Source organism: Stegastes partitus, unplaced genomic scaffold, assembly GCF_000690725.1.
Source record: "Stegastes partitus isolate 25-593 unplaced genomic scaffold, Stegastes_partitus-1.0.2 Scaffold1363, whole genome shotgun sequence".
In the NCBI taxonomy this organism is placed as follows: domain Eukaryota; kingdom Metazoa; phylum Chordata; class Actinopteri; family Pomacentridae; genus Stegastes; species Stegastes partitus.
Genome location: NW_007579094.1, coordinates 1,773 through 14,086, shown reverse-complemented (window position 1 = coordinate 14,086; position 12,314 = coordinate 1,773). Strand labels below are relative to the sequence as shown.

The 12,314-nt window shown below is 43.8% G+C and overlaps 2 protein-coding genes across 2 annotated transcripts in view; both read left to right on the top strand.

Annotated features, from left to right (window-relative positions):
- cfap44 (cilia and flagella associated protein 44) overlaps window positions 1–7,963 on the top strand; it is a 23,157-nt gene extending 15,194 nt beyond the window's left edge. The window contains exons 24-33 of the mRNA XM_008298966.1: window positions 34–275; window positions 432–669; window positions 778–981; window positions 1,177–1,384; window positions 1,460–1,564; window positions 2,356–2,486; window positions 2,590–2,706; window positions 4,748–4,949; window positions 5,098–5,258; window positions 7,691–7,963. Of these exons, the coding sequence (XP_008297188.1) occupies window positions 34–275; window positions 432–669; window positions 778–981; window positions 1,177–1,384; window positions 1,460–1,564; window positions 2,356–2,486; window positions 2,590–2,706; window positions 4,748–4,949; window positions 5,098–5,258; window positions 7,691–7,963 (1,881 nt within the window). The remainder of the gene's footprint in view (window positions 1–33; window positions 276–431; window positions 670–777; window positions 982–1,176; window positions 1,385–1,459; window positions 1,565–2,355; window positions 2,487–2,589; window positions 2,707–4,747; window positions 4,950–5,097; window positions 5,259–7,690) is intronic.
- A 2,417-nt stretch (window positions 7,964–10,380) lies between these two features.
- On the top strand, window positions 10,381–12,054 carry LOC103370056 (tripartite motif-containing protein 16-like protein). Its single transcript, XM_008298965.1, has 2 exons — window positions 10,381–10,846; window positions 10,928–12,054. Exons 1-2 carry the CDS (start codon window positions 10,381–10,383, stop codon window positions 12,052–12,054), a joined length of 1,593 nt encoding a protein of 530 aa, XP_008297187.1.
- Window positions 12,055–12,314: the final 260 nt, after the last annotated feature.

Sequence of the window (12,314 nt, the reverse complement as noted above, 5' to 3'; positions counted from 1 at the left end):
AGATTCATTCAATGACTCCCTCCAACCCATCAGATCCGGGAAAAGCAGCTTGAGCTGAACGGACGAATCGTGGCGTTGCGGGACTCCAAGGTTCTCCTGGTGTCTCGGCTGCAGGCTCAGATGCAGCAGCTGCAGAAGGTCCAGCAGCGTCTGGCGGTTCATCTCCACCGGCCTCCGCCCGACCTGCCCACCTTATCGCCAGAGGAAACCCCAGAGGAGAGGCTCCACTGCAGCCGAGCCAAGCTGGAGAAATACCGGGAGCTCAGGGAGCAGAGGTACAGAGAATCAACACTCTGTTCTAGAGAAGGATTATTTAACAGTCAAGCGTCAATACTTGTTCTTCTGCAGTAGGAATAAAGGTTCAAACAATGCAGATGAAAGCAGCTGCTGAATTTATATTTTAAAGACAACATTATTTTGTTGTCTAACAGGTTTACGACCACAGAGCAGGAGGAGCAGGAAGGAGCTGTGAGTCTGTTGGAGCAGCTGGAGAAAGAAATGGAGGCAGAGGAGGAACAAGAAGAAACCCTCCGTCTGTCAGCTTCATCTGAAACCGGAAAGGAAGAAGAAGAAGAAGCTGTGAATGAAGAGCTGAGCGAGCTGGAGGAGGAGCTGCAGAGGGAAGAAGGCATCCGACTGCTGCACGAGCAGGACTCTCTGCTGGAGCAGGTGCTTCAATAATTCACTTTTAATCAAATAAAAACTGGATTAAATGTGTCGTAAAGACCAGAAAATCTTCTAGACTCCGACACGTGCATGCGTTTTGTGGATTTTTAGATGGAGAGCTCGGTTCGGGAGTTTGACTCGGAGCTGCTGCTGCTGCATCGCCAGCAGCTGCGTCTGGACAGTCGGCTGAAACTGGCCGACCTCCGGATGCTGACGCTCATCCAGGAGATGACGCTCCTCAAGCAGTTTGAGAGGAAGGAGGGAGGCCTGCAGGAGAAGCTCGACGAATGTGTGAAGGAGGAGAACGGCATCACGGTGGGAGGAGTTCATTTATCTGTGGACTGTGTTTGTTCAGTCTACTTTCATGTTTTACCCATGCTACATGTGCTAATGCTACATTTTTGCACTTCTGTTTATCATGTGTAATGCTGTAAATGTGCAGCATCACACTATGCCTCAACACAAGTGCTGTCCTTATAGATCTTAATCATCTTTCCTGTTTCCTGGCAGTCTAAGCTGCAGGAGTGCAACGAACAGCTGGAAGACAAGAAAAGAGACATATCGAAGCTGCAGGAGAGAGAGAAGTCTGTGACTGCTGCCTTCCAGGCCTCGCTGGGGGAGAACAACAAGTTCGAAGAGTTTCTGACCAAAGTCTTCAAGAAGAAGATCAAACGTGTCAAGAGGACGGAGCAGACAGGACGTGAAGGTGAGGGGGAAGGTAACGCAGCCAGAGAGGACGTCTGTAGCAGTTTGTATTTGTGCTGTTTATGATCCAGACGTGTGTTTGTAGGAGAAGAGGAGGGCAGCGATGAAGACTCTGAGGAAGACGACAACTGGGACGATGACTACGCCAGCGACGCAGACGAAGCAGCTCTGGACGACAGTGTTTGTCCTGCAGGTCGGTGCAGCGACGCAGGAAACACTCAGATCATTTAGTTTTTCACAGTAAAGTGGAAACAGGAACTATTAAATTATTTCATATTAATTTTCTAACATGATGGGTTGTTTGTTGTTACCTGAATTCGTTGCAGCCTTTTTGTCCTGCATCACAGTAATTTCCCAGACTGGGATAAATAAAGTATTTTTCTTTTCTATTCTATTCTTCTTTCTTTTTCCTTTTCAAGCCCACAACAGCATCACGTAAATGTGAAGCTCTTCAGAACACAACCTGTCTGACAATGATTTGAATTTATGTCATTTAGCCATTTTAGTCGAGTTTATGCATCTAGTCGAAAATGGAACCAAACCGAACCAAAAAAAAACACAGAACGTGTCATCTTTGGAGGGTTAAAGCTGGATCCTGCAAGAGCCTGACCATAATGTAGATCTCTCTGTTCTTACATCGTACATTTCTTGTTACAACTAATCAAGTGTTAGACCAGAAAAAAAATACTTTGAGAGTTTCTTAAGAAAAAGGGACGATTCAAAAAGTTTTCCTTTGGATCACATTGTCAAAAAACATTTAGGGTCCCTGATGTACTTCATAGCACTTGGAAATCTCAATAAATCTGATTTCATGTGAGAACAATAAACAGATAAGTAAGGCTATCGGGATTTAGATTTTTTCAGACAGAGAAGGACAAAAAAAAAAGGAAGGAAGGAACGTCATGGTGTTTTGGATGACAGTGCTGCTCCTCTGTGCTTCATAAACGTCGTCTTTAGGTATGAATGTGTGTTTGTGTGTCTCAGGCTGTGAGCCAGAGTTCTTCGAGAACACGCTGCAGCTTCGTGAGCGTCGGCTGGACCTGGAGGAACTTCTGGTGGAGGAGAAAAAGATCGCCGAGGCCCTGACGAGGGAGCACGACACTTTGATCAAGAAGGTCGAATCTTTTCATCACTGGCGTATTTCTGCTGTCGTGTGTTGTTTCTCGTGCGTGCTTGTTTTTGTTTTACTTTTTTTTTTTTTTTTGTTAAAATCTGCAGGAGAAATCAGCGAAGAGCAACCGGATGGCAATAGAATACGACTTGGAGCTGATCAACAGGGAGAAGCTGCAGAAAATGAACGAACTGGATGTGGTGGTTCCTCTCAGACTACACCAGGTAAACGGACGAGTGCTCGGGAGGCTCAGTGATGACAGAAACAACTCAGAGCTGGTCAACAGATGTCTGCACATTTCTGTTACTCCTAGAAGACCGATCCAGGGAAAAACGACCAACTAAAGCAAATGAATCACCAACCACACGAGCCATCCTACGTTTTCTAGCACACCTTGTGTAAATGTGTAAGAATGTAAAGCAATTTACATGTACAAAGAGAAAGAAATTCAAAGAATATACACTTAAAGCAACTCCTTGTTATCTTTCTTGGCAAGTTTTAGACTGAAATTTGAAAGTCTAATCAACCATGGTCCTCTGCTGGTAACCAGTGGATTTTCTCCTCCGGGTTGGGGTTGAGTTGCTTTCTCAAGCGAGGGAGTTAAAGTATCTCGAGATCTTGTTCACGATTGATGGGAAAATGGAGCATGAGGTGGACAGGCAGCTCGGTGCGGCATCAGCAGTAATGTGGGCGCTTGAAGAGGGAGCTGAGCCACAAGGCGAAGCTCTCGATTTACCAGTCCGTCTACATCCCAACCCCCACCTAAGGTCACAAGCTTTGGGTTGTGACCGAAAGAACAAGATTGCGGATACAAGCAGCCAAAATGAGCTTCCCCCGCAGGGTGGCTGGGCTCAGCCTTAGCGATAGGAGCTCGGAGTAGAGCCGCTGCTCCTTCACGTCGAAAGGCGCGAGTTCAGGTGGTTTGGACATCTGATTCGGATGCCTCCGGAGAGGCTTCCTCTGGAGGTCTTCTGAACATGTCCACCTGGGAGGAGACCCCGGGGCAGACCCAGAACCCGCTGGAGGGATTATATCTCAGACCTTGGAGCGCTTTGGGATCCCCCAGGAAGAGCTGGAAAGCGTTGCCAGGGGGAGGGAAGTCTGGAATTACCTGTTCCACCTGCTGCCTCCACGACCCGACCCCGGATAAGCGGAAGAAAATGGATGGATGGATGGATAATCAATCATTCCTTTACTGTATGCTGATTAAGGCTGTTCCCAATTGATAGCGACTCTCTTAAGCTCAGTCCTTCTTCTGCATCTGCTGTTACGCATGTGTCAGCACTGGATGGCGTAAGCTGCATCAAGATACTTCATTTAAAACATCTTGGCTCTGGCTGGAGAACATTGGGTGTCATCGGTCTGTCATGGTGCCCATTGCTGACTAAACTCCCACAATGCTCTCTGCTTACCAACACAGAATTGCCCGTAGTCCAAGTTACCTCTTCTTGTGTGTCTACAGTACTACAGAGATAGACGCTCCACCTGGTGGGACAACCAGGTACTACAGCTGCAATACATGTTCTGACATGCATGTAGAGAAAACAGGTTTTCATCATCTTCTGGAGCAGATGCAGGAATGCAGTTTTTTTTCTACATGCACTGCAGAGCTGCTAAGTTGTCCAGCATATAAACTGGAGTGATTTTAATAACTTTGATGTACTTAAAGTGTGGACTGTCCAAGAAAATGTTATTGGATTAGGACTCGGTATCGACATGGATTGGATCAGCGGCACAAAACTTAATTGGGACATCCTTATTGTTAACATTAGGCGTTTCCTTAAATTCAAAGGAGTTCATCTGAGCAGCTATGTGGTGGGTTTTCACTCAGAAGGTTCATTTTATCTAAATGGAAAGAATAAGAGGTGCCACTTTGCAAACATTTGAATCTTACAGAGAAAACATGGAAGCTGGAAAAATTGTCTGAACGTGCACTTTATCTCCTTTTGCATCGACTTGTTTGTTAACCTGGAATTAGAGCTTTCTCTGTTTGACCAGTCTGGCTGTTCTTTGTATTACTACTTTTTATGGTTATTTGTATTCATTGTGTGCTGTCTGTAATCCTTGTTTCCTTGGATTTGATTGTTTCATTTTAATATTTGCAGTTCTTGGACGTCCATACAAGCACTGCAGCTCTTGCAAAATTTGTAAAAATAAAAAAAAATTACATTTATTTAGTACTATTGAATGTTAACTTAACTTTTTAAACTTCCTAATTTCTTTCATTCTCTCTGTCCACATCGTTTTCTTCCTCATGTCCACCAGATTGAGTATGTCATCAAGACCTCGATACCGTCAGATCTGAGCGAGGCGTTGGTGTTGGACAAGACTGAGCTGACCAGGCTGCAGGAGCGAATCCAGCAGCTGCAGGCGGATAAAATCCATCAGAAAGATCTGCACCGTCAGGCTTGTCAGCAGCAAGCCAAGCTCATCCACGACCGCAGGGACATGGCCGCCAAGATCCAGAGTAAGACCCACGTACACCTGAAACTAGAGGAGCCCGATGTCTTCTCCAGCTCAGCCCGAAAACACAGAAGACGCATGGAAGTTCACACACACAAGTGAAAGTAAACAAAGAAATAGTCTTACGCTCATTGATCTGTGTGTTGCTGCAGTGCTGGAGAAGCAGTGCAACGAGCTGATGATGGCCAAGTTTGGGAAGCTGGTGGATCTGGAGGCCCTGCAGATGCTTTCAGGAAACAGGAGGCTGGAGGAGCTCAAGCACGAGAAACTGCTCAAAGAAGCCGAATACGCCAAAGAGGTCCAACAGTGGGATGTACGCTGACCTGTGTGCTTCAGCAAATGTGAGATCCAGACTTAGTGGAATAAGTTTATTGATTTATTTTTGTTTTTGTATGTGTGTAAAAATGTAGGCGAAGGTAGAAGAGGCACGTCAGAATCTGATGGAGGTGACCAGATGTAACACAGAACATCTCCGCAAAGCAACGAGTCTCTTAGAAGAGAAGAAGGAACTGGAGCTTAAACTCCATGCCAGGCAGAAGAAAATGGTAATTTCTGTGCATTCAATTCATTTGCAAGTGTATGAACATTTGAATATCACACTCATATTTGACTCAACTGTGTTGTTCTGTTTTCTCAGAATGATTGAGGAAGAAAGTTTCACAAAACTTCCCTTAAAACTAATTTTAAGTCGTGCGTATCGAAGCCCAATTTGTGACATCAGGGATATGTTTGAGACTAATCCCTGTCCAATAAAGTACTTGACAAAGAAAAGTTAGAACTTTCTGCACACAGACAATGAGAAGTTGTAGAGATCTTGCTTTGAGCACTAGACTTAATCTAATAAATATTTACATATGAAAAGATCCAGAATTTTTCAATGACAGGAGAAAAAGTTGCCATAGTTTGCTAAATGATCATTTTTGTAGAAAAACACCCATGAGACTACTTATTATTCAAAACACTATTAATTTCACATATCCTAATGTGTGACAGGAAGTGACCTTAAGGTGTTGTGACAAAGTAAATCCAGTGTTTAATCTCTTTTTAGCTCTGGTTTGGTCACCACCAGCTCCTGAAAAGTATATCTAGCTTCTTAGTCGCTCAGTTTTCAGTTGCTGCCCTTTCAGCCCAGATTGCCGTCTGTCCTTTAACAGGCTGTTCACAACTAATCCATCAGTTTTTTTATTTAATTATAGCACTTTTAAAGTCTTGACACAGCAGTCAAGAAGCCATCAAAATGTCTATCAGGTGGCATTTATGGGCTCTAATGCACATCAAGGGACTAGTGATGTACCAACAAAGACTTATTTCTTACTTACTTCCTTAAAGCGTTTTAGTATCATGACGAGTTTGAACACCCAGAAGCAGACACAAGTCACAGGCAGAATGGCCGGTGTAACACATTTTATTACCAACACCGAAAACAATAAAATGGGAATTGGATTACCTGGAGTTGATGATATGATGCAGAGCAGGTGACGAAGCAGTCAGACATAGCAGGCCGAAACCAAATTGTGAGTGCTAAAGGTAGAAGACTGGGAATCATAAAAGTATAAAAACAGGGAACACAACACCTGAGAGCTAGCCAAACCTCAAGACACAGACACAGACGGAATTTAACACAAAAACTAATAAAACTTGTCAACATAAGCGTTAGCACTAATGTTACAAGCTACAGAAGCGTTCTCAGGTGATTCCACTCCTGGAACGAGGTCTGACTAGTGCTTGACAGATGCTTTCAAATAGTCCAAAGTGAACATCGACAACAGTTTTTGTAAACACAACATTTAAAGCTGGAATTTGTCATTTGAAATGGAAAACGAAACGAAAGTTTACCAGGCGCCATCCTACGAGGACTGACCTCAGCTCCTGCAGAGTGCGCTTATGGAGCAGAAAGTAAAATGTGATTGTCACGGGAAAAAGCAACAAGTGCAGACACCAGACAGACTGATTGCGGCAACAGAAAAAAATTAACGTTAATAACAAAACTTCCTTAAAAGGGTGTAAGAATGCGAGACAGGGGGGCAAACAAAAGAGCAGTGGGAGATGCAGGAAAATACAAAACTAAAAGAGATATTTAAAAAAGAAAATGAAAAAAACACACGCAAAAAGGTACAAACACAAGGAAAGCAAATAGGATGAACTGGCAGAGAACAAAGACATTTGCGGGATTATTTATACCAAGGGAACTAATTAAGGTGACAAGACGCAGGTAAAACTCATGGGGGCATCAAAAGAGGAGGGAAAACCAAGCAAGGGGCAAAAACACAAGCGATCAGGGATGTAAAGTTTCAATCATTTCCTTAAATGACTGTTGACAGCATTATCAATCAATATTTAGTAACATAAAATAAACTAGGTATCGTGATGCTTTCTGATTTTTATCTCGTAACGTACGCTATCAGAAGTAATGCTGATTTAAAGCAGACCTTCTTCCAATAAACTTGAGAATTCTGGACGGCGAAGCATCACGGGACACTTTGCTATGGTTGCACTTTACGAGCTAAACTCCCACGAAGCCCTCGGTTTGCCAAGATGGAAACTGATGAAAGGCGATTTCAAAATCAAACGGGAGGTAACTGAAAAGGTGACGCTGACACTATAGTCCATCATAAATACTCTACGTGTCAGTCTTATCTCTTGCAGTCTGGTGGAAATTTTGCCATAAACTTTCATACAACAATTAAAAGTTAACGTGGCGGTGCACTTTCATTACTGCAGCCCTCCGTCTGTTTGTGTATCCAGGGCAGGCAGCGGTTCCAGGACTACAGGAGACACGTGGACCGGGAGGACGTCCGGCGGCTCCAGGAGCTGGTAAAAACACAGTCGCAGCAGGCCGAGGCCCTCAGGAGAGAGATCAGCCTCCTGTCCTGCAAAGGAGGCCACGTCTTGCCCCCAGACCAAACCCGACTGCCCCCTCTCGCCCCTTTGCCCACCCCCACGGGCAGCGTCCACACTGCGAATCCACACCAACAGCTGAAAGCACAAAACTCAGCCAGCAGACAGGGAGCTAATTAACTGTGGAATTATATCAGTAAGGCTCAATTTCATCACTGGTTATTTGATTGCCTCTTGACTTTTCTGCAGCACCGTTCTCGGCTAATTGGCAGAATTGTGAACGGGATCTTGAAAACAAATCAGCGTTACTGTAATTAGATTTGATTGGATGCACAAACAAAAGCATGACATACGTTGTTTCCCCTAGAAATGAATCCAATAGTTCTGTGTTTTCCGTCTAAGAGTCGCTGTAGTTGGTGAATGAAATGTTCAGAGAGTATGGGTTTGACTGCACACAGCAACCATGATGAAAAAACTGACATATTGATTTTCAGTCTGTCCCACTGGCCTGTGGCTTCATCATCACTTCGCTCGCTGCCTCTTAAAAAAGCAGCTGCTCTTTTTGCATAGAAATCCCAAAGCGACTTCAAGGATTCAATACCTGACAGTTTGGGGAAGAGTGGCTGTAGAACCAGCCCTCCTCAGTGCAGACAGATGTTCTTACCAAGGTCTGTCCTGAAGAAACACACCAATGTTTGCAGATTTAATGGAGTCTGCTCGAGCTGGTCACAACTATACCAGACTTGGACATTTGCCCAGTGTTTTCTGGGACAAATAAGTTACTAGTTTGAAGACTTTTTGAGTACAGTAACAAAAATCTATCTTGAAAAATATTTGGTGTGTCAAGCTCTGACTTCATAGATACCATTTTAGATGTCTGTAGTTTATGACACAAAAAGGTTTCGAGCAAATCAGAGATGGTGAAACAAAGCCACTGATGATTTGAGATAATAAAAACTCAGTATCAGTAAGTTATCATTATGACGAAAGTTGACTTTGTAGCTGATTGGCCACCATGTGTTGCGATGTGGGTTGAACTAACCTGTGATGTTTGGTCATCAGCAAAGCTCTTGTTGGAAATTCCCCTTTATTATTGCACTTTTGATGCCAATCCACTGACAGTGAATGGTTACAGAGGTCTAGGAAAGACAGTTTTTTGCAGTTAGGACAGCAGTGTCTTGGACTATTCTGCTTTCTGACTGTGGGTTTGTGACTGACTCTATTTAGTGCATTAAATAGGCCCTATATAAATTGGCTTTGAGAAGAAAGCAACTGTAATCATTGATTGATTAACACCACTTTTTCCAACACCTAAACAGTTAATTCATCCATCCATGATCTATACACCGCTTAATCCTCACGAGGGTCGTGGTGGGCTGGAGTCTATCTCAGCTGACTCAGGGTGAAGCCAGGTTCACCTGGACAGATAACCAGTCTATGGCAGGGCTACACTTAGAGACAGACAACCAAGCACACTCACATTCACACCTATGGACAATTTAGAATCACCAGTTAACCTCAACATGTTTTTGGATTGTGTGAGAGGAAGCCGGAGAACCCGGAGAGAACCCACGCTGCAAGGGGGGAACATGGAGACTCCACGCAGAAAGATCCTGGGTGTCCTCACTGGGACATGAACCAGGGATCTTCTAGCTGAAAGGTGACGGTGCTAACCACTGATCCACCTTAAATGATTCCATCATAGAAAACTAAGCGTTGTTGGAGTCATTGGAAACTCAGGGTTGCCATGATATACAAAGTCTTTAGAAATGTATGTAAACTTTGTTCACAACTGTATTTAGGGGTCCAGAGTTATAATGATCTGTGCTGGCACACACAAAGGTAGTGAGTGTCTGTGCAGGATCCATCAGCGCCTTCATTTCCATCACAGACTCAGAGTATCAGGCATATGTAAAAATATAACATTGAATTGTTGGAGAGCGACGATAGAGTCCATTGTGTTGTATTGCCAGCTGGTTCTAAAACGTAACAGTAAAAGTTAAAGTTCATCTCTCCAGTCTGGTCAAAAATGGCAGGAAGGACTATGGGAATGCCCACACTTGCCTCCCACAGAATCTTTTTTGAGCAGTCCATCCTTAGGCAGGCCAATATGACTTTAACTGACACACTTCATGTTGAATTCTGAATCTGGACGAATGAACCTCTGACAGTTACGTTCATTTTTTCTAAAATGGAGAACAGGGAGACACAGTAGCTGATTAAGGAGGTTCTCACAGTTAACCTGAACCGATCTGTAAAGTGCACAGTCCTTAACACAAGTTAATGTTTTACACGTGTGTCTTACCTGTGGATTTTAGTACGTGTGTTTTGTTTAGCAGCTATTCCCGCAAATATCTAAAAGTATTTCCTCCCAAGGGAGACAATTAAAGTAGCCTTGAACCTTGAACAAAGTTTATCAATGTTTTTTAAGAGAAGCCTGTTTGTGGATCATTACCTGCCAATAAAGATTCACAGTAGACATAATTATGCCACATATTTCCTCATTGAAGCCACTCCTCTTTCTGGAGTTAGGAAGAATATGAAAAACTTTCCTGCTTCCATCCAAACATTCATTGACACTTCGTCAAGGAGGTGAAATGGCGCAGCAAGGATTTCAGTTTGACAGGAAAGCACTCAGCTGTTCGATTTGTCTGGATCTAATGAAAGATCCGGTGACTATTCCTTGTGGACACAACTACTGCATGAACTGCATTAAGATCCACTGGGATGGAGAAGATCAAAAGCATATCTACAGCTGTCCTCAGTGCCGACAGACGTTCGGACCGAGGCCTGACCTGAAGAAAAACACCATGTTCGCTGAGCTAGTGGACGAAGTGCAGAAGATGGGACTCCAGTCTGCTCCAGAGGATATCTACATCACTGGACGTGGACACGTTTCGTGTGATTTCTGCGTTGGGAGAAAATTGAATGCTGTCAAGTCCTGTCTGCAGTGTCTGGTCTCTTACTGTGAGAAACACGTCCAGCCTCACTATCAATCTCCCGCATTTAAAAATCACACGCTGGTCAATCCGTCCAAGAAGCTTCAGGAGAACATCTGCTCTCGTCACAATGAGGTGATGAAGATCTTCTGCCGCACTGATAAGCAGTGCATCTGTTATCTGTGCTCCTTGGGTGAACATAAAGGCCACGACACAGTTCCAGCTACAACAGAAAGAACTGAGAAGCAAAAAGAGCTGAAGATAGTTTGTGAAAAAATCCAACAAAGAATCAAGGACAGACAGGCAGATGTGACGGTGCTGCAGCAGGAGGTGGAAGCCATCAATCAATCTGCTGATACAGCTGTCAGGGACACTGACAAGATCTTCAATGAGATGATTTCTTTCATCAACAATACAAGGTTTAATGTGAAGCAGCAGATCAGATGTCAGCAGGAAACTGAAGTAAGTCGGGCCAAAGATCTTTTGGAAAAGCTGCAGGACGAGATCACCGAACTGGAAAGAAAAGATGCTGAACTGGAGCAACTCTGCAATAATAAGGACGACTGCCAGTTCCTGCACATGTTCCCCTCGACTTCAGGACTCAGTGAAACACAGTGGCCTCGCCCTGAACCCCGTCACCTGCAGTACTTTGACAGTGTATCAACAGCTGTGTCAGAACTGAATAGTAAACTACAGAGGTTTCTGTGTGAGGAAATGCCAAAACTTTCAAAGATAATCACTGCAGTGGATGTTTTATTGCCACAAATGGAACCCACAACCAGAGAAGAATTCTTAAAGTACTCATGTAAACTCACACTGGATCCAAACACAGCAAACGTGCACTTGTTATTATCTGAAGGGAACAGAAAAGCAACGTATACGAGTAAAAAACAGGCATATCCAAGTCACCGGGACAGATTCATGACCAAGTCTCAAGTCCTGAGTAGAGAAGCTCTGACTGGACGTCATTACTGGGAGGTGGAGTGGAGCGGGTCAGGTATTATTGTAGGCGTCGCATACAAAGATATAAGCAGAACAGGAGACAGCAGTGAGTTTGGGAACAATGACAAGTCTTGGGCATTAAGGTGTGCCCATAAAAAATTCAAATTCAGTCATAATACAGAGTCCAAATCCATTTCATGTCGTGCATCCACCAGAATCGGAGTGTATCTGGATCACAATGCAGGTATTCTGTCCTTCTACAGCATCTCTGACTCCATGACTCTCCTCCACAGAGTCAGGACCACATTTACTCGACCGCTACATGTTGGACTTCGGGCTTATCATTTCATAGGTTCAGAATCCTCAGCTAAGATCTGTGAGCTGAACTAAGCTGGAGTTGTTCCAGAAACAATCAGTGTGTTTCTGTTAAATGGCTTTGATCCTCACCATTGCTGCTCTGCTTTATTTGCATAGAATAATGCATTCCAATATGATACCTCTGCCGTAGATAACTTTGTTCATGCTATACTTGACAGTGATTTTGTAAATAGTGTTAATGTGTTGCAAATGTGAAGTATACGCATAGACTAATAATTGCATTTGTGCGTGTCAGCTTCAAGAAAATTTCAATTTTTAGGATTTTTAGCTTC

Coding starts and splice junctions, on each gene's coding strand:
- LOC103370056 (XM_008298965.1), top strand. CDS start 10,381: ATGGCGCAGCAAGGATTTCAGTTTGACAGGAAAGCACTCAGCTGTTCG. Junction 10,847..10,927: donor TCAGGAGAACATCTGCTCTC/GTCACAATGAGG, acceptor GTGAACATAAAG/GCCACGACACAGTTCCAGCT.